The 26,353-nt window shown below is 43.7% G+C and overlaps 2 protein-coding genes across 3 annotated transcripts; one reads left to right on the forward strand and one right to left on the reverse strand.

The window, feature by feature from the left end:
- Positions 1–1,659: 1,659 nt before the first annotated feature.
- Positions 1,660–5,950, reverse strand: LOC125550308 (uncharacterized). Of its 2 annotated transcripts, none has more exons than XM_048713280.2 (2): positions 5,787–5,950; positions 1,660–5,540 (listed from the first exon to the last, which is right to left on the reverse strand). In XM_048713280.2, the coding sequence occupies exon 2, from the start codon at positions 5,533–5,535 to the stop codon at positions 1,909–1,911; it is 3,627 nt and encodes a 1,208-aa protein (XP_048569237.1). In that variant the 5' UTR covers positions 5,536–5,540; positions 5,787–5,950; the 3' UTR covers positions 1,660–1,908. The 2 variants fall into 2 exon arrangements, with proteins under 2 accessions (XP_048569237.1, XP_048569236.1); XM_048713279.2 differs by lacking the exon at positions 5,787–5,950 and adding an exon at positions 5,633–5,760.
- Positions 5,951–15,208: 9,258 nt separating this feature from the next.
- Positions 15,209–16,577, forward strand: LOC125550309 (1,4-dihydroxy-2-naphthoyl-CoA thioesterase 1-like). Its single transcript, XM_048713281.2, has 3 exons — positions 15,209–15,421; positions 15,550–15,741; positions 16,237–16,577. The coding sequence occupies exons 1-3, from the start codon at positions 15,278–15,280 to the stop codon at positions 16,387–16,389; spliced, it is 489 nt and encodes a 162-aa protein (XP_048569238.1). The 5' UTR covers positions 15,209–15,277; the 3' UTR covers positions 16,390–16,577.
- The last annotated feature ends 9,776 nt before the right edge of the window (positions 16,578–26,353 follow it).

Raw genomic sequence — 26,353 nt, forward strand, 5'->3', positions numbered from 1 at the left:
CATATTTGTCCAGGATCAACTTCGTTGATTCATAATTGTATTACAGGAAGAGCATTCTTTGGTTCGCTGGAGTACAGAGTTCACTTGCAAAATATAAGTTTTTCTTTTTTTGAGAAGTTGCAAAACACAAAGCTTGATCAACTGCCTCATTGCTCCTCGTTGATTACATGTTCAGAACTACGCTGCAAAATAGTAGAAGCTTTAATCCACAACGGAACGTCGATTAAGATCTCTAGAAGATAAATTTTGCCCTCAAGAGAATCGCATCATGAGTACTTCTGTTGAGAGAACTGAAATTTTGGCAGTTGTTTACCACCTGAAGTTTTTTAAGAACATCTTCAAATCAGATTCTTGCTAGCCACCGTAAATAAGGCTGGTAGACCAGACTTACTGGATGCATCATTCTATCGTTTTCATAGAAAATTCCATTGACGACTCCAGGTTAGTCACTCAAGAAAGTGATCTTTTGTTTACACGGATCAAGAAACTGAATTATCGGAAACAAGTACAGTTGACGAATTACAAGCAAGACAAACTCCAGGCTGCCACCTTTGGCCATTGATCAGCACAAGTAACGATCATGGTAGCATTTCTTTCCATAACAGTCAAAGCAATTCCAAACACGATAGCAAGTTTCATAGTGACCGAAAGAAGAGTAATGCGCCCAGCATCGGTGCCATTTCAGAGTATTTCAGTGAGATATCAAATTCATTTTTCAGAACAATGAAACAGAACCATGGAGGAGGCTGCATAGAGTAAAAATAACACTCGAAACAGATAATGGCTCAACGTACAATCAAAATGGACCAGCGGTTGCTTCATTTGCTTGCCGCGTATGATCTGGACCAGAAGACGAGAACACATGACAGTATCATCCTTTGCAAATTTACCAAAGTAACTTACCACCCACCCAAATCTATGTAACAAAGAACATACAAGATCAATACCTCTGATTGAGCAAGTAAATGGCCAAAACAATGAGTAGTGGCCGTAGAGAGATAATGGCCTGAGAAGCACGGAATGCCACCAGAGGTCGCTGTTTGAGAAATTGAGAAGTAAGAAAGTGAACCTGGGGCAACACATTGAGTTATGCGTACTTTTTAAACCAGAATAAGTTATCTTTATTTTATTATGGAAATTATCATTATAGTGTATGACGAACAATGAATTAATATGCAATGTAGAAGTAAATGTACAAAAAAATATAAAGCGATTTCATTATCTTTGGTACAAGAATTGGAGCTAGCTTCAAAATGAAGACAGGTTATTATTACCCCAAAGTCATTCCTGTTGGATGAGACCACATTATCACCCAAGCTAAAACTGCAAAGCCAAATGGAGATCCTCATCCTCAGATGATTAGTATTGCCTTGCAGCCAGTTGTCCCAACATATCACAGAGAGATAAGAAAACAGAGACATCAAAAGATTCTACAGCACAAGTAATTGCTAAAATGTTCATCTGGTACCTGATTTCATAGTGAGGAGATACGCAGTTTTAACTCTTCAGACAGAGGGAGGCAGGAGAAAGAATGATGATTACCACTGTTTTTACCTTGTAATCCAGTAAATAGATGGCATAAATTCTCATCAATCATCAGCACCTTACAAATAACAACTCAGGATAACATAAAGTTATAAACAGGTGAGAACTTTGCACTTGCAAAAGATTAAGATAAGTTTATTAACCCAACTATTCAGCAGTAGATAATGGTACAGTTGTGGGTTATGGACTACAACAAACACATTCTATTTATTAGCCTGATTTTTTAATTTAAAGGCAACTGGTGGAAGAAATTTCGGATAAACAAGGCCATTCTGTGTAAACAAAATAACACAGACGGCGGCAACAAGGAGGATACAGATATTACAACAATGTCAGTGAACAATCTGACTTCACCTACCAAGACTAGTAGTTGTTCTCTTTTAGTGGTAACCTTCTATCTGGGAGAGCTGCAGATTTGTTCCTGGTCAGGGGCGAATGATTTCTCACGTTTGGTTTCTCTAAGCTAGGCATTTCTTTGCTGCTAGAACTCAAGAGAGGTTCCTCAATGTTAGCTTTCTGCATGATCCTTGCCAAGCTTGCCTTCAGATCTTCATCCGCATGAATTGCTGCTCCAATGTTGCAGGTGATTCCATTCAGCTCATCAACTAACTGTTTCCTTTCTTCAACAGCAACATTACATATATCCTTTGTTCTGGATTTCAACTCCTCCAAATGTTCTTCTAACATTTCTTTACTTTCCTCCAAATGTTTCAGCTTATTTACTACTTCCAGATGCTCCTTTGCCTTCTCTAATATCTCCGCAGTGGTTTCAGCTTTGAGTTTCTCAAGAACATGCTTCAAATTGCTCGACTGTTCTTTCTCTAGAACTAATTTCATTTGCAGGGCCACCAGCTCTCTTTGGCACTCTTCAATGAGCATGTCTTTGAAATAACTGTCATGGTCTTGGATGAGATTCAGCGAATTCAGATTTTCCGCAAAGCCATAAAGCTGCTGGACCTCAAGCTGAACTTCTGAGAGCTTTGATGCAGCAGCATCGAGAAGATGCTTTATGTTAAGTTGAACAGACTCAACAATTAGTTGAATGTCAGCTATAGCATTTTCCTTCTCTGCAATTAGCATATACCAATCTGCCTCCTCTTGATCAAATATTTCCATGACCTCATGCTCTCTGCGTGTGTATTTCTGCTCAAAAAAACCAAGCCTTGTTTCGAGCTCCAAGAGCTTTTTGTCAAAGACTTCAACAATTTCAGAGTACCTGTTGTTCACTTCTAGAATGGATTTCCTAACCTCTGACTTGATAAGACTGGCCACATCAAGTTTTTGACCCAAATTATCTTCCTCCAGCACACTGATGTATTGCTGAAGCTCCTCGATGTTCCTGTCTCTCTCATCAACTATGCTTGATAACTTATCCGTTTCTTCTCTAAGGGTGCCCTCAACTTCAAATTTGGCAACAAGAGAAAGAACCAGGTCTCTCTTTAGTGCACAATTTTCATCCTTATAGCCCTTGAGGTTAGTTTGCATGTCAACTTTTAACTTTTCCAAACACTCCAGTGCTTGCTTTTGCTGATGAAAATTGATCTTGAGTTGGTCCAGCTCTTCCTTCATCTCAGAAACGGCAGAGTTTGCTTCATTGAGAGCAACCGATAACTTCTCATTTTCTTCTGTGTTGATCTCCTCAGCTTTCATTTTAGCAATAGTCGCGACATCAAGATCCTTCTTCAATACATTGTTTTCATCCACATAGCCCTTGAGTTCAGTTTGCATGTCAACTTTTATTTTTTCCAAACACTCCACTGCTTGCTTTTGCTGATGAATATTGATCTTGAGTTGGTCCAGCTCTTCCTTCATCTCAGAAACAGCAAAGTTTGCTTCATTGAGAGCAAACAATAGCTTCTCCTTTTCTTCTGTGTGGATCTCCTCAGCTTTCATTTTAGCAATAGTTGCGACATCAAGATCCCTCTTCAATACATCATTTTCATCGACGCAGCCCTTGAGTTTAGTTTCCATATCATCTCTCAGCTCTTCCAGATGCTCTACTTCTTGCTTTTGCTGGTGAAGGGTGATTTCGTTCTCACAAATCTTGCTCTTACTCTCGGAAAGGGCACAGTTTGCTTCATTAAGAGCACCTAGTAACTTCTCCTTTTCTTCCCTGAGAGACACCTCAGCTCCAATTTTGGCGTTAAGAGCAACATCCAGATCTCTCTTCAGTACATGGTTGTCATCCATATAACCCTTGAGTTCAGTCTCCAAATCAACCTTTAGCTTTTCCAAATGCTCCACTGCTTGCTTTTGCTGATGGAGATTGATTTCGAATTGGCTCAGTTGGCTTTTCTGCTCATCAAGGTCACGGTGTGCTTCATCGAGATCACTCAAAGCTTTCCCCAATTCCTCCTGTAGGCTCTTTTCCTTCTCTGAAGTTTCTTCTTTTAAGCAGTGAACATTTCTTGATGCATTGTCCAGCATTTCTTTGTATGCCCCGAGTTGCCTTTGCATCTTTTCATGCTCCTGCTCCATACATTCTAGCTGTTCAATTCTTCCGCGCAGTGTCGCCATTACCTCCAATTGGTGTCCCTGTTCAGCTTGGGACTGAGCAATGACAAGGTTCTTTTCCTCCAATTGATTTTTCACAGCAGAGACATTCTGCTCAAAAAATTCACACTGCTGCTGCATATTCAGCTTTAAAGTATCAATACATGAGCAGGAATCATAGAACTTTGACTCTACAGCAAGACGGACTATTGAAGCTTCCAAGTTCTCTACAGTTTGGATCTCCAGTGAGCTATAACTGCTCAGCAACTCATTCTGCAACTGCCGGATTAGCATATCTTTGGAATCCAGCTGTGACAAGCATCCATCAAGATCATTCTCAAGCTTTCCCATCTGTGCTTTCCACTCTGTTTCGTTACGACTCAGTTTCTCAGTGCAGCTTCTATGTGTCTGCTCCAAAGCTCGGAATTTCTCCTGCAGGCCCTTCAACATCCCTGCAGCATCTGCACCACCGATCTGAGCCTCTTGGTACTCCTTCAGCGAAGACCGCAGGTCGTCATTTTCTTGATCAAGCCGCGCCTTACAATACTCCATCTCATTGAGCAGAGTGGATTTCTCAGCCAGTGAGCTCCTCAAGGATGCAATCTCACCGTCCCTCTTCGACGTCAGCAACTCAATGGTCGACCTGGCCTCCTCATACTCGGAAACCACATTGCCATACATGTGCCTCAAATCACACATCTCTGCTTCGAGCAGCTTCCTGCGGCCTTCCTCGTGGGCCAGCGCCTGGCTGCACATTTCGAGCCTCGACCGGAACTCCTCGGCCACCCTTGTCTTGGAATCCAACTTGGTCTCAAGAGCGCCGATCTGATCAGCCAAGGTTGATCGGTCGGAGCCCCACTGCCTCTCGGCGTCTCTGAACTCATCTCGGACCTTCTTGAGGGCCTCCTCGAGGTGCCGAAACTGCTCGGCCTTCCACTTGAGCTTGCCCTGGATGGCCGCCTTCTCCTCCTCCAGCTTGGCGAGGGTGTCGTCCCTCATCATGACCTCCCTCTGTGCCAAAGCCCTCTGTTCAGCCTCCGAGCACCTCTTCTCCTTCTCTGACAAGAGCCTCTTGAGCCTTGAAACCTCCTCGTTGCAGGAGCGCATGGCCACGTCCTGCTCCAGCCGCTTCACCTCGGACTCCTCCAGCGCGGCGACGAGCCCCCTCCTCTCGGCATCCCAGCCCTCGCCCCTCTCGCGGAGGCTGGCCTTGAGGCCGTCGTGGGCGGCGCAGAGGTGCCGGAAGGCCTGCTCCTTCTCCGCGAACCTGGCCCTGAGGCCCTCGCACGCCTCCCTGGCGGAGGACGCCTCCTGGCCCTTGACGGCGATCTCCCCCGCCTGCCGCTCGACCTCCGCCCTGGCCTCCCGCAGCCGCGCGGCCTGCTCGGCGGCCTCCCGCCTGAGCCCGTCGACGAGGGCCGACTTGGCGCGGCACTCGGCGGCGCGGGCCTCCGCCTCGCACCGCAGGCCGTCCAGCTCCTTGCTCATCTCCTCCATCTCGGCTGCCCAAATCAGAACAAAAAATCGTCAGTCAGGCACGCGGGGAGAAAATCGACGGAATCTCGCGGAAGGCGAGGCGAGGCGAGCGCGCCACCTTTCTGGGAGGAGCACGTCGGGAAGAAGGAGCGGGACATGGGGGCGGGGGCTAGAGATCCGGCATGGACGGGGCGGAAACCCTAGAGACGGGAGGGAGGGGGGCAGGAGAGGAAAGATTTGGAATTTGGGCGGCGCCGTTGCGATTTACTCACCTGGGGGCTTGGGGCGGACGGGACGGAGAGGCCGGCCGTCCTGTCAGTGGGTTCGGCGCGGCCGCGGCGGCGGGGGGCGGAACGGATCTGGGCGGGCGGGCGGGCGTGGCGGCGGCCGGGTCGGGGGGCTCCGTCTGGCGCTGCTCGCCGTTCTCGGCTTTTGAATTTGGCCGCGCCGGGAGGGAGGAGGGGTGGTGGCCTAGCCGCGGCAGGCCGACAGTTCATCAAATTTGGATGAGTGAGTGGGCTGACAGTGGGGTCCACATGAATTTACCAAAAAGATGTGGTGAAATTTGCCGAATTTTCAGAATGGCTGGACAATTTGAAGCGTTTACAGTAAAAATCATAAATGGCTTCCTTATTGTTCCGACAAATTTCAACCAAATGTGGCGGAAGTGCAAGAGAAATCAAATCATCACGGGGTCTCTTAACTACTCCCTCTGTTTCGAATTACTTGTCGCAGATGTAGATGTATCTAGATGCATTTTAGTTCTAGATACATCCATTTCTGCGACGAGTAATTTGGAACGGAGAGAGTACGTAGTTTTGGGCGAAATCTTAAAGTTTTCTAAAGAAAAAGAAACCATTATGAAACACTCAAGTACATCAGAATTATGTATCCTTAATATTACTTTCTCTGTTTCAAAATAGATGACTCAGTTTTGTACTAAAGTTTTTGATGCACTTGAGTCTTTCATACTTGTTTCTTTTTCCCTTTGGACTAGTTTTAGGCGAAATCATCAAAGTTTCAAAGTAGGAGAGAGCTCCTCCCGCGCCGGCCTCTCTCTCTCTCTAGATACTTTGAGTAGTATTTTTAGAGATTATAATATAGACTACGTATAAAGCAAAATGAATAAATCTACATTTTAAAATATGCCTATATACATTTATACGTAGTCTATATGAAAATCTTTAAAAAATAAGTTATATTTAGCAAAGGAGGGAGTAGTAGCTTACCACTCGGTGTCATGTGGTAAAAAAAAAACACCCCCTGTACTACTACCAGTAGTAAATAAAAGAGGACCACCACGTAGTATGTTTCATGGGACACAGGGGCCACTACATTGAATTACCTGCTTCCGGTGCTTGAATTGCACCGTGACAAATAATCAAGTTCTTTTTAGTACGCAAAAAATCAAGTGTTGGAAAAGCTACTCTCTCATTGTCTGTTAGGGAAAGAAAATTTTGTATTAAAAAAACTATCCAAATGTAGAAAAACAAAAGGAGAAAGTAAAATGGAAGAAAACAACTATGAAGAAAAGGTTGTCGGACCAAGAGTGAATGCTATGTGTTTCCTGGCATTTTGGTTGTCTTCATTTAAGCCCGAGTAAAATTTTGGTTGTCGAATCAAGTTTTTTTATTTCTCTTTTCTATAGAACAAAAACATTTTAATACACATTATCATTTTTTAAATACATGAAAAAAAATTCTCTGTACACGTTGAACAATTGTTTCAAATACATGATTAGTATTTTTCCAAAACATATATTTTGATGTCAGCTCTTTTTGATACACATTTTACATTTTTCGTATACATCAAGGACATTTTTTAAATACATGTTTAACATTTGTCAAATACACGATTACCATATTTGAAAACTTATACTTTTTTATTTCTATTTTTTCGTACATACTGTAGCATTTTTTGTATGCATCAGGAATGTTTCTTAAATACAGGTTTAATATTTTTCAAATACATGATTACATTTTCTAAAGCATATAAATTTTATGTCTACTTCTTTCAAACACATTGTACATTTTTTGCATACACCGGGAACACTTTTTAGATACATGTTTAACATTTTCCAAATACATGATCAATATTTTTTCATATATATGTTTTGATATCTATTTTTTCACGCAAATTGTATAATTTTTGTATACATTTGAAACATTTATTCTATACGCATTAAACATTTTTTAAATGTGTGGTTAACATTTTTCATTTCTGTGTATAAAGTGATTTTTATGATAGATATATTAGAGAATTTTGTAGTATAAACAAAAGTGAAAAAATAAAACAAAAGTGAAAAAATGAAACAAAAATGTGAAAAATGGAAGAAGAAAAAACGTTGAAGGGTTGTGGTCCACGCTGGGCCAACCCATTCTGGTGGTCGCCGATGCGATGCTGCTCTGCTTCTCTCTATAAGCGAGACATGGCCACACCCTGGTAGAGACTAGGAAAATGGTTTTCAAGTGAGCCAATGAAAAGAACCATTAGATATCGGTCTGTTATACCTAGTGGCAGACACACTATAAGCGACAATCTCATTTGAGATTGTAAAAAAAAAGTTCAAATCCACCTCCTCATCCACATTTGTGTTTTTTGCATCCTGCCAGACTGCAAACCAAAGCCTCGAAGCTAAAACTTTTTAACGCCGCCTCTAGGTTTGGAGGCAGCATCAAGGCAATAAGAAAAATAAAATGTGGGTCATTTGTCAATCTGATGGTTACCAACTCCTTCCGACCAGCTTTCCCTTCTTCCTCCTCCCATGCACATGTTTTCTTCTATGGACTGATTTTGCATGCCTCAATTGCATTGGAATTTAAACATCCACTCAAAACTATTTAACATGTTGACGTAGGACCGACACATTTTTTATGTGTTTCTTTTTCTTGGTGATCCATCGAAACGACAAATATTGCTCTTTCACAGTTCTTTGTTTTGCACTTGCAAACTTTGTCAGATTCATGTGATTTCATAACCCCATGTTTCTCAAACATGTGATCCAAAGAGGTCCTAACACTATAAATGCGGAAGTCAATAAATATTTTTCAAGTCATTTATTATTTTGTTTTATTTCTTTTCTTTTTATTTGCATTAACTCACATGCCATCACTAAGCAATTATACCACCTACTATGTACGAATATGATATTGCTTGCTTGACACCTATTTTTCAATTTTTAATGCATGTATATTCCCACCTTTGCTATATAAAGTGTCCAAAGATGAAGCACCAGACCAATAAGAAAAGAAGAACAGGAGAGAAGAACACATAGAGAAAAAAAATCTACGATCGCAATTAAGAGAGACCCGAGTAGCATCACCTAATGTTCTGTTGTCTTCATCTATCCATGCTGCTTAAGGATGAGAGGCATCAAGGAAAGGATTCTTGCACTGTTAGCCTAAGCTAGACTGACTTGTGGTTTTCTCTAAGAAAAAAATAGACATCAGATTCCCTAGCAATGCAGTATTGTGTTTTTCTTTTTTGCGGGTAGCAATGCAGCATAGTTGATAGAGTTTTTTTGTGTTTATTGGATTCGGCTTTGCAGCAAAGAATTGGTTTTTTGTGTTTATTGGATTCGGCTTTGCAGCAAAAAAAAATCAGTTTTTTGTGTTTATTGGATTCGGCTTTGCAGCAAAGAATCATTGAATTGTAGGTACATCCGGGTGTTCTCTGACTATTTGGTGGCGTTGCCTCCAAAATACAAAAGAAGTACTAAGGACTTGTTTCGTTGGTGACTAATTTTGGCATTGTTTACCATGCTATTTTTGCTTTACTTGTCTTACCTTAGGTGTTCAGAATCTTAGCCACACTATTGCTTTCTTAAGGGAACTTTACCACACTTTTTATGTGTATGACATATTGGTTTGTTTCTCACAAAAAGAATCTTTGCTTAAACATGGTTAAAATCAAACACATACTAGTACTAGCTAAGTTGATTAAAGTACCTAACTTAAAACGTGACATAGTGTGGCAAGACGTGACTAGGAACCAGACAACGCCTTATTGTTGCACGTCTCTCGCCAAATTCTCCCGCTCTCTATTGTGCCAGTGACGCCCAGCTATACTAATAACTTCCAAAAAGGCCACGACGCTGATCCATTCCCACCAGCGACCACTGTTGGGGAACGTTACAGAAAACAAAAAATTTCCTACGGTTTCACCAAGATCCATCTATGAGTTCATCTAGCAACGAGTGATCGGATTGCATCTACATACCTTTGTAGATCACGCGCGGAAGCGTTCAAAGAACGGGGATGAGGAAGTCGTACTCGACATGATCCAAATCACCGGAGATCCTAGCGCCGAACGGACGGCACCTCCGCGTTCAACACACGTACGATCAGCGTGACGTCTCCTCCTTCTTGATCCAGCAAAGGGGAAGGAGAGGTTGAGGAAGATGGCTCCAGCAGCAGCACGACGGCGTGGTGGTGGTGGAGCAGCAGTACTCCGGCAGGGCTTCGCCAAGCTCATGATGGAGGAGGAGATGTGTTGGGGAGGGGAGGGGCTGCGCCTTGGATGTCCTCTGCAGCCCTCCCCTCACCCCTCTATTTATAGGGGAAGGGGGAAGGGGGCCGGCCCCCTCTAGATGAGATCTAGAGGGGGGGGCGGCGGCCAAAGGGAGGGGGGCTTGCCCCCCAAGCAAGGGGGCGCCCCCCCCTTAGGGTTTCCCCCAACCCTAGGCGCATGGGCCCTAGGGGAGTGGCGCCCCAGCCCACTTTGGGCTGGATCCCTTCCTCATACAGCCCATAAGGCCCTCCGGGAGAGGTGGCCCCTTCCGGTGGACCCCCGGAACCCCTCCGGTGGCCCCGGTACAATACCGATATGCCCCCGAACCTTTCCGGTGACCGTATGACAACTTTCCATATATAATTCTTTACCTCCGGATTATTCCGGAACTCCTCGTGACGTCCAGGATCTCATCCGGGACTCCGAACAACTTTCAGATTACTGCATACTCATATATATACAACCCTAGCGTCACCGAACCTTAAGTGTGTAGACCCTACGGGTTCGGGAGACAAGCAGACATGACCGAGATGACTCTCTGGTCAATAACCAACAGCGGGATCTGGATACCCATGTTAGCTCCCACATGCTCCTCGATGATCTCATCGGATGAACCACGATGTCGAGGACCTAATCAATCCCGTACTCAATTCCCTTTGTCAATCGGTACGTTACTTGCTCGAGACTCGATCGTCGGTATCCCAATACCTTGTTCAGTCTCGTTACCGGCAAGTCACTTTACTCGTACCGTAATGCATGATCCCGTGATCAACCACTTGATCACATTGAGCTCATTATGATGATGCATTACCGAGTGGGCCCAGAGAAACCTCTCCGTCATACGGAGTGACAAATCCCAGTCTCGATTCGTGCCAACCCAACAGACACTTTCGGAGATACCTGTAATGTACCTTTATAGTCACCCAGTTACGTTGTGACGTTTGGCACACCCAAGGCACTCCTACGGTATCCGGGAGTTGCACAATCTCATGGTCTAAGGAAATGATACTTGACATCCAGAAAAGCTACAGCAAACGAACTACACGATCTTTGTGCTATGCTTAGGTTTGGTTCTTGTCCATCACATCATTCTCCTAATGATGTGATCCCGTTATCAATGACATCCCCATGTCCATAGCCAGGAAACCATGACTATCTGTTGATCAACGAGCTAGTCAACTAGAGGCTCACTAGGGACACATTATGGTCTATGTATTCACACATGTATTACGATTTCCGGACAATACAATTATAGCGTGAATAATAGACAATTATCATGAATAAGGAAATATAATAATCATTTTATTATTGCCTCTAGGGCATATTTCCAACAACCACACGCGCACGCGTCGTGCGCGGAACCTGCACTTGAGCTCCCCCCAACCACGCCTCAGCTAGTCAGCCATGGGGGATGACATGACCTTGGCCTCGGCGAGCACCAAGATGGCGGAGCTGGACGCTTTGCTCCACGCCCTTGACTTCGAGATCGAAGAGGTCTTGCCATCGTGGCTCACCGGCCGCCTTGTCGCCAGGAACACCTGCTGCCAGGTTTTAAATTCTTCCAACTGGTGCCATCTGTAAACAATAATACCACCTACTATGTACGACTAATGTCAATACAGTATTAAATGCTTGGCACGTAATTTCCCACTTTCCTATGTCTATATATCCCCATCTTCGGTGTCTTGCACGGCACCGACCTTGGCGAAGTAAAGGGAGGCTGCCTCCTCAAGCACCTCCATCCCGACCCAGCTCACATTCTTTGTTTCGCACTACTTTCTTTAGGCGCTTATCACAGTTCTTTGTTTCGCACTTGCAAACTTTGTCAGATTCATGTGATTTTCATAATCCCATGTGTTCTCAAACATGTGATCCAAAGAGGTCCTAACACTATAAATGCGGAAGTCAATAAATATTTTTCAAGTCATTTATTATTTTGTCTTATTTCTTTTTTTATTTGCAGTAACTCACATGCCATCACTAAGCAATGATACCATTGGTTTACGGATCTGGATGTAATTTTTATTTCTGGTGTTCGTTGTACTGTCATGATTGAAGATGAATAGATTGGAAGTTTTTCCGTAAAAAAATATTTTACCTGCTTCCGGTGGTTGCATTTGCACCGTGGCATTGTGAGCCCAGGAGGAGATGTTTTAAATTGGCGGTGCGCCCGACGATACAAATAATCAAGTTTTTTTATTTCTTTTCTTTTTTATTTGTAGTAACTCATATGCCATATCTAAGCAATAATACCACCTACTATGTATGGAAACAATATTGCTTGCTTGACACCTAATTTTCCACTTTTCTTAGCCTATATATTCCCACCTTTGCTATATAAAGTGTCCAAAGATGAAGCACCAGGCCAATAAGAAAAGGAGAACATGAGAGACACACATATAGAGAAAAGGATAATATGGATGATTGCTTACATATCCTTATCAGTGTGTTGCATTGCTTTCTCCTAATGCCTCCCATGCTCATGGGCATAGAAATTGAGAAACTGAAAATGTGAAGAAACAAGGGACACTCCAATGCTAGTAGTCTCTCTCACTTATCCTTGCATCTGGCCCTTCCTATCCTTCTTTTCTTTCACACTTCTAGTTTATATAATCGGGATGGAAATATTCAACAAGGGAGGAGAGTGGGTGGGTGGGTGGGGGGTTGTGAGGGGATTTAGAAGAGTAGGTGGTACAGTGTTGTAAATTAATCAGAGTCACTGCAGATGTCATGATTCAGGAAAGGCACCAAACAAGCGAAAAGTTTTTTCCTCATAAAGTGCACCTTTATTCAATAGAAAGCAGGGTTACATCATTAACTAAAATGGGTACAATAGAAAGAAGGGGGGGGGGGGGGGGGGGGGCTCATCAAGCTAGATGAAAGAGTTCTGAAATTTCGCCACTTGGCTAGTTCATGAGCAACTGAGTTCGCTTCTCTTTAGGAGTGATCATATTGCACGTTCGCAAACTAATGTTCTAGGGAATAGATGTAATGGAAGCCATGGAAAGCAAGTTCCATGCACAGTGCTTCAGCTTTTCATTGTTGTTGTCACATTGGAATTCTGGAGGGGCTGCGCTGGTTCTGGCTCTGTCTCTCGTTTGCTTCTTCTCAGGTACTCTCCACCCGCGCCCAGTCACTTGACTGCACCATCACTTTCTGCGGAGGTACCCTCCGTCCAGAAGCGCTTCAGGAGGAAGTTGGCTACATGATTTGGAAAGCATGCAGGGAAGGGAGAACAAAGGTGAATGAGGAGGGTAGCAGGCGAGGAAGAGGACACGGAGGAAGAACTGACCATCCAAGGTCGGATGAGCAGTGTTTGTTTGCTGCTTCATCATTGCGGGCTCGCCGGAGCGGCCTCCTCCCGTCGTCGTCGTCGCCGGTCGCCCTTCGTCCCAAGCCCAAGTCGCACGCGCTCCCCGCGCGTGGATGGATCTCTGTTTCTACTATATATAGAGATGAAGGTTGGTGTGGAGTTGGGAGTTGGAACCAGGAGGGAGTGATCCATGGCCAGAGGGAAAGTCATCCTGTGGATCGGTGACATGGCGCAAGCCAGGCCTCATGATGAAGAAGGCTGTGTCACGGATCAATGAGGTGTCACAAACCAGACCGCGTGATGATCATGATGGCAAGCACACATCCTTGCTATTTCCAGGAAAGAACCCTCCTTGTTTGGACTTTGAAATGTTGACAAAAAGGTCATTTTCTTGATTTAACACTGGAGACGGAGTACACCGATGATTAAAAGTTTGGTTTTCTTTTGCATATAGCTTGAATCGATGGCCATCTGTATCAGATGTAACCTGCTCATGCAAATTCTCACTGTTTAGATAAAATTGCTACATCTAGTTTAGATGGCAATGATAGATTTGCACAGATTTTGTGGGCGGACACGCTACTCAACATTGAACGGCCAAATCGTTTCATCTCAAAAAGAAAAGACATATCGTCTTCCGAGTGTTGCCGACAAAAACCATCATCAGCTTATGATAGCAACTGGGAGGAACATGCACAGAATGCTGTACTTTTTGACCCAAAAACAAATAGATTTGCATGTATAGCAACACAGCAGACTATACATAGGAGCCAAACTAGACATCTTAATTCTGGAACCAAGAATTTCATCTCATCTCCCGACAATGCTGAAGGTTGGTTTGGCTGATGGTCAGATTTTTTCACATCCCCGTAATAAGATAAAAATGAAAGGCAAAAATTCAAAAACATATTCACCATCACATCCCCAGGTATGAAAACAAAAGAGCTCCTGGGAGGGGCAAAATCTATATGACCAAGCAGAAACATTACACTAAGGCAGCAAAAAATTGGGAGAAACATGCACACAGTGATGTATACTTTGACCCGGAAACAAATAGATTTTTTTTTGTTCGGGGAGAAACAAATAGATTTGCATCTTTCTTTCAGACACAGCAACACAGCAAACTATATATACGAGCCAAATTGATACATCGTAATTCTGAAACCACCTACTATGTACGACACATGTTGCTAGGTTTTTAATTCTTCCAACTAGTGCCATCTCTAAGCAATAATACCACCTACTATGTACGACTGATGTCAATACAGTATTAAATGCTTGGCACGTAATTTCCCATTTTCCTATGTCTATATATCCCCATCTTCGCTATATAACGCGTCCAAGCATGCAGCACCAGAACAATAAGAAAAAGGAGAGGAGAAGAGAAACACAATTAGAGAAAAAGAAATTTGATGATCACAATAAGAGAGACGAGAGTCACATCACTTAATGTTTCCGTTGTCTTCATTTCTTCATGGTAGCTTAAGGATGGGAGGCATCGGAGAACAGATTTCTCCACCATCATCCTAAGCAAGACTAAATCGTGGTTTCCTCATTGAATTCCCTAACAATGCGGTGTTGGTGATGGAGTTGTTCCTGGGTTCGCTGGCATAACCGAGTATCACTATAGGTCTTCACTAGGCGTTGTGTGAGTGGATTGATGTGATGTTGTGACTATGTGCGTGCGTGTGTACTTGTATTTGATGTTTCTAGAAAAATTTCCCGCAAAGAAAAAGGGTCTAGAAAAGATAAAATTCTCCAATATAAAATTCTCCCGGTCTTGATCATGCCAGTCACTCTCAGCTAAACTTTCCAAAGGCTACACCCTTTTTTTTTGCGAAACTCCAAAGGCCATACATACATACATACATACACGCGCACGCACACCTGCCCGGCATCCGCACCTGACCTTCTCCCCTACCGCGCCTCGACCAGTCAACCATGGGGGACGCCACGGCCTCGGCCTCGGCGAGCACCAAGACGGCGGAGCTGGACGCGCCGCTCAGCGCCCTGGGCTTCGAGATGGAGGAGGTCTCGCCGTCGCGGCTCACCGGCCGCCTCCTCGTCACGGACACCTGCTGCCAGGTCCCTTCTTCTCCCTTGCATCCACCCACCTAACCCCGGCCACCGATCAGCGAGACGCAAACTTTTTCTTTTGCTTTGCGTGTGTACTGAAAGAAGCCGCGTGTGCTTGCGCTCGTGGCCGGCGGCAGCCGTTCAAGGTGCTGCACGGCGGCGTGTCGGCGCTGATCGCAGAGGGCCTGGCGAGCATGGGCGCGCACATGGCGTCGGGCTACCGCCGCGTCGCCGGCATGCAGCTCAGCATCAACCACTTCCGGAGCGCCGCCGCCGGCGACACCGTCCTCGCGCGGGCCGTCCCCGTCCACATCGGCCGCTCCACCCAGGTTATATTAATTCGTTTCCCCTGCTATTTTGCCTCTTCTTTTTCTGAATTGTCAACCTCTTCTCTAGCAGTAGTCGATCACGCAGAGCTTAAACAAACCATAGATCATGATTTCGCGTGGATTCCCTTTGATTCCATTGCGTTTTTACTCACCTGATTATGCTTTTTTTATTATTATTTTATTTACTGAAGCATGATGTATGCTACAGAAGTACAGATATTACATTTCATTGATACTCTGAAACTACTGTCTGAATTCCACTTCATGTTAGTATCAAGTTTGGTAGGCAGAGCAATTAACGTGGCTGGTATAAACAACCCGCAACTTGTTCTGTGCTTAAGAGGAGAATAATGCGACATATCCTGATCTCACTGACGTTGAAGGAATTGTTAAAGCTATCTTCCACAGATGATGCGTATCGCTATCAAATCTGAATGATGAAAGGATGCTAGAAATTAATCGAAATTAATAGTTGCTGCTGAAATGGGTTTGAAGGTATGGGAGGTGAAGCTCTGGAAGATGGATGCATCCACACAGGGGGAAGGGCCTCAAATCGCCGAGGCAAGGGTCACGCTCCTCTGTAATCTGCCGGTGCCGGATGAGATGAGAAGTGCGGGAGAATCCCTTAGAAAATACTCTAAATTGTAAAACTCGGGACAAATTAAGCTTGACATGGGATGATCCATTGATATGTGATTCTGTGAAAATATATTCTTGTAAGCTTCTTATTTTTCACTTGTGCGAACACTGATGGATCAACTCGGCAGAAACAAGCTTCGTGTTTGTGGTTGATGGACCTCACTATCCAGCAATTACTAATTTCGAATGTGCTTCAATTTTGTATCTATTCAATATTCCAGTATATATATGTAGTTTTACGGTGATTGTGGAGTTACGAAACGTAATTTTATGTAACTCCTCCTTTGATTATTCTCCACCGTTGATTTAAACCTATTAAGTAAAAAAAATTAAGTTTAATCAACAAGGGTATTATGGTCATGGGTGACTGTTTTTTTAGCATGACTGTTTTTTTAGCTTGGCCGTAGTGGTGTACCAACGCAGCAAGGTATCTCTTCCCCTGCCCCCGTCTCTTCCTTCCGTCCCTCCCTCCCTGCTGTTAGTTTTGCCGGTGGCGGACCAACTGCTCGTTGCAGCACCTCGTATCCAGTTAGGGTTGAGCAGTGAACACACCTCATTTAGATATTCCAGTACTGAAATTGGTGGGGGACAAACACTGACCTCTGAATTGCCTATTGTTGATTACAAAATGTTGGTAACATAGTTTCATTTGTTGATGGATTAGTCTGTGTGGTCAGACATTTCTCGGAGTCTTGGCTAGGATGGCAGAGAGATGCTACATTTGTGGACTGATTCATGCGTAATTAAGCTACCTGGTGATGAAAAATAGGTGCAACTTGAAGTAATGAGTCGTTAAATATTCCTTGCTATGATAAAGTTTTCAGAACTATGGAAAGTGTGTTATATGCTGCTTAGAGGTTATATAGCTGGAGGCGCCTAACAATTGTGGAACAAAGTCTGCATTGGTTTTGTCTTTTGTGTGTACATCAGTGTGTCATAAATTCATAAACCGTAGTATCAGTCTTCTCAGTGCAAAACTGGGGACTACAATTCCATGGCACTCACATGCTGAGAACTTCAAAGAGTAAATCATGAGTCGTCAGTGAACTTTTGTTCCAAGCTCACTGCGCAGCGCCTACGGCGGACATTCAGGTAAATCTCGAGTCGTCAGTGAACTTGTTGGTGTGTCATTTTAGTCTAGCAAAACCAGATAGTAATGTGACTTTCTATTTCAGATATTGAGATGTGGACCTCCTCCGATGAAGAAAGCCATGGCTGCAAACCTAGATGACCTTGGGTACATCAAGGAGATGCAGTTCCAGTTCTAAGTTTCAACGGTGCAAGCTACCAAAATAATGGTCGCATGGCCGTTCTTATTATTTTCAGTTTGACATGAGCTGACTGATACCATTTAGCTCGTCCGAAAAAAAAAACTCCATAGTCCATGAAGTGTCATTTCTGATGAATGATAGTAACCCTAATTGAGAGGTTGTGTTACTGTACCGTGCCAATTATATAATGCATGTTGTTCTGTGTCTAGTGTCACTTGTGTCCGTAATGTTATTATTTGCTGAAAGACAGAAGACAACGGCTAGATTATATCAGCATGCCAGAAATGAGTTGGTATTTGATGAACTGCTCAAGCAGTCAAGCTGTCGAGAAATAAATATACATCGTTTTAGAAAAGACATGCTCTCCAATAAGTAACAATAATCGCCATTTTCCACGGCAATACACTTCAGGTGCATGAGTAAACAGAATGCATTTTGTAAGATTATTATTTTGCCCTATATTCAATCTGGGAACATGTTTCTAGAAGTTTTGCCAAACGAAACAAATAGAAGCAAAATTCAATTTCAGGACCATTTTGGCTCAAAATGTGGCCAGAAGATAAGTTTTCAGAGAAATTCCAAAAACAATATATCTCAAAAATCCACACTATCCTATTCCTTATCTCATTCAGTCTGGGAAATTTCAAAAAGTTTTGCCAAATAGAAAAAGAACTAGAAGTAAAATTCCAAATAAGAAGCATTTTGGCTCAAAATTTGGCAAAAAAATGTTTTCACAAAAATCTCAAATATCCACACAACCCTTTTATTCAATCTAGGAAAGTATTAGTAGTGTGACCGGCCCCGATACCGGTCTTAATAGTCTGGGCCCACTACTATCTATATTAGTCGTACAGACCCACAAATACCGATTTTTAGTCATACGGACCCACAAGTATCAATCTCAGTCATCCGGACCCATAAGTACTATTTTTTCTCGTTCGGGTTGATCTTACACGCTAAGGCTCAATACTTCAATCTTAGTCATCCAGACCCACAACTAATGGTCTTAGTCGTTCGGAAACACAAATATCAGTCTTAGTGGTGCGGAACCAGAAACATCGATCTTAGTCGTGCGAAACCACAAATATCGGCCGTAGTCATTCGGGCTCACTAGTATTGATCTTACCCGTTCGGACCCACAAGTATCAATCTTACTCGTTCGGGCTCACTACTATCAATCTTAGTCACCCAAACCCACAAGTATCGGCCTTATTCATTCAGGCCCACAAACATCGGTCTAACTCCTTCGGGCTCACTTCTATCGGTCCTACTTTTTCGGGCTCGCTACTTCAATCTTACTGCTCAGGACAAGAGAAGTACTGATGTTACTCATTCCTGTTCACAAGTATTGATCTTAGTCGTCTGGACCCACAAGTATCGATCTTAGTCGTTCCCGTTCACAAGTATTGATCTTCATCAGCCGGACCCACAAATAATGGTCTTACTCGTTTGGCCTCGCTACTTCAATCTTACTGCTCAGGACACGATAAGTACTGATCTTATTCATGTTCACAAGTATCGATCTTAGTCATATGGACCCACAAGTACCGATCTTAGTCATCCGAACCCACAAGTATCGATCTTAATTGTTCCCGTCCACAAGTAACGGTCTTACTCGTTCGACATTGCTACTATAGATCTTAGTTGTCCGGACCCACAAGTATTCGGGCTCACTAGTATCACTCTTAGTTGTTCGGACCACAAGTACCGGTCTTACTCGTTCGGGCACACAAATACCTATCTTGGTCATCCAAGCCCACAAATTCAGTTGTTGGCATTCACATAGAAGGTAGAGAGCGGCAATAACTCATGAATTAGTGAACACCTTGGAAGCAACACAAGATGTACTGTGACTTACAAGTAGAAATCATGCAAATTACATTGTAACTCCAATGCCCACTCTATTGCTACTGTAAATTCATCAACAATTGTTGCCATTCACATAGAAGGTAGAGAGCTGCGGCAACTCATCAATTAGTGAACATCCCCGAAGTAGCAAACTGTAACATCAGTGCACCACTAGGAAATTTACAACCTAGGCATAAAAAACTCAGGTCTAAACTATAAAAACAGATGGGTAAAACTCATGATTTATAGGAAAATTCAAATTATATCTCAAACAAACGTACAATATAACCTGAGAATCTTGAAAATGGTTTGGCATTTCAGTGGTGGAGAAAGGCCAGCATCACCAATGAAAGTAAGAGAGGACATACAATCAAACCAAATTGCAGCTACATCTGATAAGAAGAAAAGTATTGTATTTCATAGATCAACGTCTAGCAGCAGCAAATATTTCTCAGCACATGAGAGGGAACACAGAAACCAACACGTGCACCCAAAAACTTTGAGAAACAAATAGTCAGGTGTTTCATTAAGCAAGAGTTCAAGTGGGGTTTCAGGTGGGCTGGGGATAGCACTATTCACCTAATCATCTCAACCACATGTTACCAGACGTGCCAACAATTTGATCTCCAATGAATCAACCTTTCCAGAAAAAATGGAGCAACCAATTTTGGACGGTCAATCGATCAACCCTTATCATGCACGAATGTTTGATAACATGCCTTCATGCACGAAGGAGACTATTGAACGACATAGCCCTTTGCTTATTACGAGTAAGAAGAACTGGGAGCTGACAGTTGGACGTGAGGGCCTAGCAATAGAAATAAAATCTAACATTCTCGGTAAGTTTGTTTACACATCTCGTACATAATTCTGTTTTAACAAAATGGCACAGGTGGAGAATACAAATCAGAGGGCCATCAAGTTCCCTACGTCCACACGACCTGACTCGCCCGCACTCGCCGCCGCCGCCTCCTCGTGTGCACAGTAGACACAGTCCGGTCGAACGCCACCGCCCTCCTGTCCAACAAAAATTTCATAACAGTATACTTTCACATGTGGTCTACAAATCTAAAATGGTCCTGGTAAAATTTTTTTTGAGCCACAAAATTTTGCAAGTTATTTTGTTAAGTTGGAAGGTTGAAAAATTGGTATGAAAAACGGAAAGGTGGGGTTCAGTACAATTTTTCTAAAACACATGTACATGCACTGGCATGCTTTATTTGACCATTTTCAGTTCAACAAACTTTTCAACAAATTACACACACCCAAATAGTTTATATAAATCTGTGTGTGCAGCGTCATTAACTACAAAATGAAGCACAATCAACTACTATGAAACACTAAAAACAGGGATCATAAAAGCTTCTTCAAGCATTCTGGCACCACGAATTACAACTAAGGCAATCATCATCATGAGATTCCTATAGAGAATAACAGAACAGAGAAAAATGGTACCTTCCAACCAATAGGGCACGTAAAAGGATTGCTCCTACAAAGGGAAACATGGAATGCATTTGTGCGCTCAATAGTTAGAGCCTCAGCATCGGAGTGATCATCAAATGGAAGCCATAACTGCAAATACAGAACATGTGCAAACTGAATGTAAAGGCAGTTAAAAGTCATAATGAATACGAAGTCTGAATCTCCTACTATAACAGTTTTTCACAACACAAAGGTTCTGAACCCAAGTTTGCTACTCCAAACGACGCTATACAAAAGGTAATAATCTACGGTGTTTGCGAGATATCCGTAAAACTGCCTAGTTCATCAACGTCCAGTTTAAGGAATACGACATTCCGATTCTGTTCAGCTAAGCTATTGTAAACAGGGCCATAAAACGACATGGTCCACACCATGTCGCAGTAAAATACAGAATCACAAAGCTTCGACAGTTTTGACCCGGCTGTGAATATTCCTTCCAGTTGATTAGATGAGTGGATACTGATCACATCACCTGATAAAACATCACAAAATAATGTGTGTGTCAAACACATTAAATCCAGCATCAGTAACAATATTAATCACTTCACTTGGCAGAGAAAATATAAATGAAATCAATGTAAATGAATTTAATCTGGCGAGGTTCAAGTCAGCTCATCCACTGGTCCTAATCCCGTTTAAGTGATCCACAGAAGCAAAGAAACAAAATGTCATGAACTCTCCGTATGAAACCACCACGCTCACAACTAGCGGGAGGGGGGGGGGGGGTGCGCTGACACATTCCAGGCGGGGCCACAACAGGCGAGGGAGGACTGCCGCGAGGCCGGGATCCGGCTGCGGTGCCCGTGCAGAGGGGCTCTTGACGGCGCAGATCCGGCAACGGAGGGCTGGCCGCGCTGGACGGGGATCCGGCAACGGAGGGCTGGCCGCACTGGACGGGGATCCGGCAAGGAAGGGCTGGCGCGGGGCGAAGCTCTTGGCGACGCACATCCGGCGGCGAAGGGCTCGCGCAGGGCACATCCGGCGACGAAGGACTATGGTGGGCGGGGCGGGGCTCTTGGCGGGGAGGAACCGGCAGTCCACGGCGTGGCAAGCGGCGGACACCGTGGTGAGAGGAGACGAGTGGATCGGGGATGAGACTGGATCGGGGGTTGAGACGAATAAACAATTGCGAGCGGAAATTTTCAAAAAAAAAGAGACGGATCTACCCTTTAAAATCCTAATTGGTCCCACTAAAATTATGTACCAGTCCCATCTTATATGTAATTTTCTGTAATTTTAGTTTTGTAACTCCTCGTAACTCCTATTTTCCCACCATTAGATCAGGCTGGATGGACGGCTCGTAAAATCGCCAATCACCTTAACCGTTGTAATATGTAGTAACTCTAATCTGTGAACAAATACCACGTCCCCTTTTCCCTGTCTTCCCAGTCTTGGTTATAAAGTCTCGTAAAGGAGCATAAGGGATCAACAAACATGAAGAAAAGATATCAGGTGCATTGCAGACATATATCAAGTTTCATGGTATTTTCATTTCTTTGAATTTGTCCACGTAAGGACGGGAGGTATCAGGAAAAGGATACCCAATATGCCAAACAGTAAATGTGCGCAAAAAATCTGTACCGCTTTTCTTTGTTTCACGAAATCAGGATTTCAATAGTTTGATCTTAAAATACTACGCAAAAAATTGACCATACAAGGTTCATATATACGCTTAGATATCAATTTTGGCTGTTGGAAATACTCTTATATATCTCTTTTTCAGTGACTGTAAGATAGTAGTTAGCAGAGTAACAGACATGACATAAATAAACTGCAAGTTCTGTTTGCTTAAAAAAAAGTACTGCAAAATAAAATTTTCATCTCGAGATGAAACACCCGATGACTTTATCCGTGAGCTCATCAGCACCGACGGAGCTGTTAAAAACTACTTTCTTTAGGCGCTTATCACTATGAAATCACATAGAATAAAAAGAAAAGTATACTTTTCGTTCCTTAACTTTTGATGAAGTCTAGATTTGGTCCCTCAACTTTAAAACCGGATAACTTGCACCCCCAATTATTGAAACCAGGCAAGGTTCGTCTCTGGTCTCGATTTTGACCGGTTTTGGTGACAAACCTCAGTTTTTTACCGGTGCTGACTCAAATTCGCGTAATTTTTTCATATCCGTGAACTTTTTGAAATTCACATAATGTTTTCAAATCCAGGTAAGTTTTTTCAAGGTCGTGTAGTTTTTTTAAATAAACATACTTTTTTCAAATCCGTAAACTATTTTGAAATTTGTGTACTTTTACCAAATCCATGATTTTTTTTAAATGCCCACTTTTTTCAAATCAGCGTATTTTTTTCCAAGCTCGTTTAATTTTATCAAATCCATGAATTGTTTTTGAAATTTGCGTACTTGTTTCAAATCCACATACCTTTTAAAGTTCATGTATTTTTTTCAAATCCGTGTTCCTTTACCAATCCATAAACTTTGTTTAAAATTCACGTACTTCTTTCAAGTTGACATAATTTTTCAAGTCCACATATTTTTTTCTAATTTGCGTAAAAGAAATCCAAATCCGCGTACCTTTTCAAGTTTGCATAAAATTTTCAAATTCATGAACTCCTTCCAAAAAAATTTATGAAAATATGAAAAAGTATGTCAATTTTTAAAAACTACATGAATTTGAAAAACTACATGAACTTTAAAAAAGTATGCGGATTTGAAAAAAGTACGTGAACTTGGAAAAAGTACGCAGATTTGAAAAAAAACACAATTTTTTTAAAAGTTCACGTACTTGAAAAAAGTACCTGAATTTGAAAACATTAAGACTTGGAAAAAGTATGCGAATTTGAGTCGATGCGGTCAAAACCGGGGTGAGACAGCACCAAAACCGGTCAAAACTGTGACCAAGGATGAATCTTGTCCGGTTTCAATAGTTAAGGGTTCAAGTTGTCTGGTTTTGAAGTTGAGGGACCAAATTTAGACTTCGCCAAGAATTGAGGGACGAAAAGTATACGTTTCTCTAGAATAGATGATGTGTCCTTTTAGAACGTTAAAACCATTGCTGAAATTAAGAAGCCGTATTTTGCAGTAACATGAAAGTATAAGGAAAAAAGGGAAAAAGTAATCATAAAACTTTTGGATGTATTCCTTTTATTACTGATATATGCAGCTCTGTTGGCATTTTTAAATTGTGCACGACTGTGCGTCAATGCCAGGTTCACTTGTCCAGATATACATACGCTTTTCTTCCCATCTTGGCTATATAAACATCAGGTTCAGTGTAAACATAGGAAAGGAACAAAATAGTAGAGCATAACAAAGACATCAGGTGTGGAGATTGTATTTCATGGTCTATCCTCCACCGGATGATTTCTTCGTTGCTGAGGCAATGACTGATAAAGCACAAGTCTTGTTTGGTGCATAACTAGATTCACCATTTAGTCCAGCTGCTAGGTATTAGCGGGAGCAAAACATATTTCAGTTTCTTGATGATCCGTTCCTTGTACGCGACAAATCTATCTTTTAACTTGCATTGTTTTGCTAACATAATAGATGCCCCTAAACTTGGCCAACCAAATATTAAGGCCTCCTTTGGTTCATACGATTGGAAAATCATAGGAATAGGAAAGTTATAGAAAATGAGATGACATGCATCTCAAATCCTATGCATAGGAATAGAAAAGGAGATGCCCTTTAATTCACACCATAGGATTTTTTCCATTGAGTCTAGGCTAATGTTTATTTTTTTATAAAATGTGAAGGATAGGAAGAATTTTTTCATAGTAATAGGATTTCATTCCTACAAACCAAAAAGATCTGAAGGAATTTTTTCTATAGAAATCTTATCCTATGAAAATCCTACAAAATTTCTCCAAACCAAAAAAGGCCTTAGCTCTCAACAATTACTTCATTCGCCGCACAAATCAGAGTAGGGCTAATAGTTTTCCTTCTTCTCTCTTTCTAAAGTCTGGTTTAAGATTTTCGTGTGGATTCCCTTTGATTCCGACGTTTTTGCCAACATTTACTTGCGTCATCAAAGCTCCATTCATGTGGAAGCATAGTGCTGGTACGCTGGTTGTTCTTACTAGTGTGAGCTGTTAAGTGACTACCGAAGGTACTGGATGAAAGTACAATATCGAAAAAGGCTTTCCCCCCATTTTATATATAAAGCATCGACCAACAATAACCTGGTACAAACGCACGCCACCACAACACACGCACACACTCAAGACAAGATACATAAGCGCTAAGCGCAGCAACACCAACCCAAGCACTACAAGAGCAGCCGGGACCTGGACCGTGAACACGCCACCGCGAAGAGATGAAGCCGCATATGACGAACCATGGGCTCCAAGGCGGTGCCTTTAGGAAGAATACGACACCGGAGCGCCGCCACCGCCCGACCGAGAGTCAGAGTTTTCCCTAGAGCAACACGACGATCAATGATGGTCGTGACGGCGCCTTCAAGAAGGGAACGAGCTTCGCCGTCGCCGGTCAGTCCGAAGATAGAACAGGTTTTCACCCCGGCCAATACTTACCGCCACCGAACGCCACACCCCGGCGACCATGCCGCCCACATGACCATGGTTATTAGAAAGCACCAAGGCACGGGCTTTGCCCATGAGCACCGCGACACCACCACCAGGGCCACCACCCCGGCATCCAAGACCTCGACGCCACCTCACCAGTCACCCAGTGCCACTCCACCCAAAGAGACGAGTGGAAAGGCCCCGCCTTTAGCACCCCTGAGTTGCCCCCAACGCCGAGACCCAATAGGCCGGCCAATACTGGCCGCCATCGGCCCGTCCTGCTGCCGGACGCGGTCCTGGTGCCGGGCACGAGACGGGCGCGGTCCTGCTGTCGGGCGCGGTCCTACTGCCCGGCGCGAGACGAGCGCGGTCCTGCTGTCGGGCGCGAGACGAGTGATGGACCATGACTGGGAGAAGCCCAGTCCTTCGACGGAAGTGGTGCGCGGGCGACGGGGAGAGGAATCGAAGGCCGTCGCACGCCGCCTACGGACAAACCGACGTCGAAACATGTCAGCCGCCGCCGTAGCCGACTTGCCAAGCTACCGTGGATCCCTCCATAGCCGGAGCAGCAGCCACACCAGGCCACTGCCCATCCCGCGCCGCCCGCCGGACTCCGGGCGTTGAATCCGCCGGGCACGCAGCCATCAGATCGGCCAGGCACCGACCGCCATGAGCATGGCCGGAAGCAGCCAGCCACCCCAAGCCAGGGGCCGGCTCAGGCGTGCACGCGCATGACCCCGCCACCGGTGCCCTCCGCCCCCTGCACCCTGCCGCGATGCGACAGCCGCCGCCGCCAAAACCGCCTGCCGCCACGCACCATCGCACTAGCCGCTTGCAGCCCCCGCCGCCCCACGCCTAGCCGGATCCATGCAGCCTCCGCCACGACCACGGC

The sequence above is a fragment of the Triticum urartu genome, chromosome 4A, assembly GCF_056163025.1.
Source record: "Triticum urartu cultivar PI428250 chromosome 4A, HENAU_Tu73, whole genome shotgun sequence".
NCBI lineage: Eukaryota > Viridiplantae > Streptophyta > Magnoliopsida > Poales > Poaceae > Triticum > Triticum urartu.

Coding starts and splice junctions, on each gene's coding strand:
- LOC125550309 (XM_048713281.2), top strand. CDS start 15,278: ATGGGGGACGCCACGGCCTCGGCCTCGGCGAGCACCAAGACGGCGGAG. Junction 15,422..15,549: donor TCACGGACACCTGCTGCCAG/GTCCCTTCTTCT, acceptor GGCCGGCGGCAG/CCGTTCAAGGTGCTGCACGG. Junction 15,742..16,236: donor ACATCGGCCGCTCCACCCAG/GTTATATTAATT, acceptor ATGGGTTTGAAG/GTATGGGAGGTGAAGCTCTG.
- LOC125550308 (XM_048713279.2), bottom strand. CDS start 5,672: ATGTCCCGCTCCTTCTTCCCGACGTGCTCCTCCCAGAAAG. Junction 5,541..5,632: donor GACGTGCTCCTCCCAGAAAG/GTGGCGCGCTCG, acceptor TGATTTGGGCAG/CCGAGATGGAGGAGATGAGC.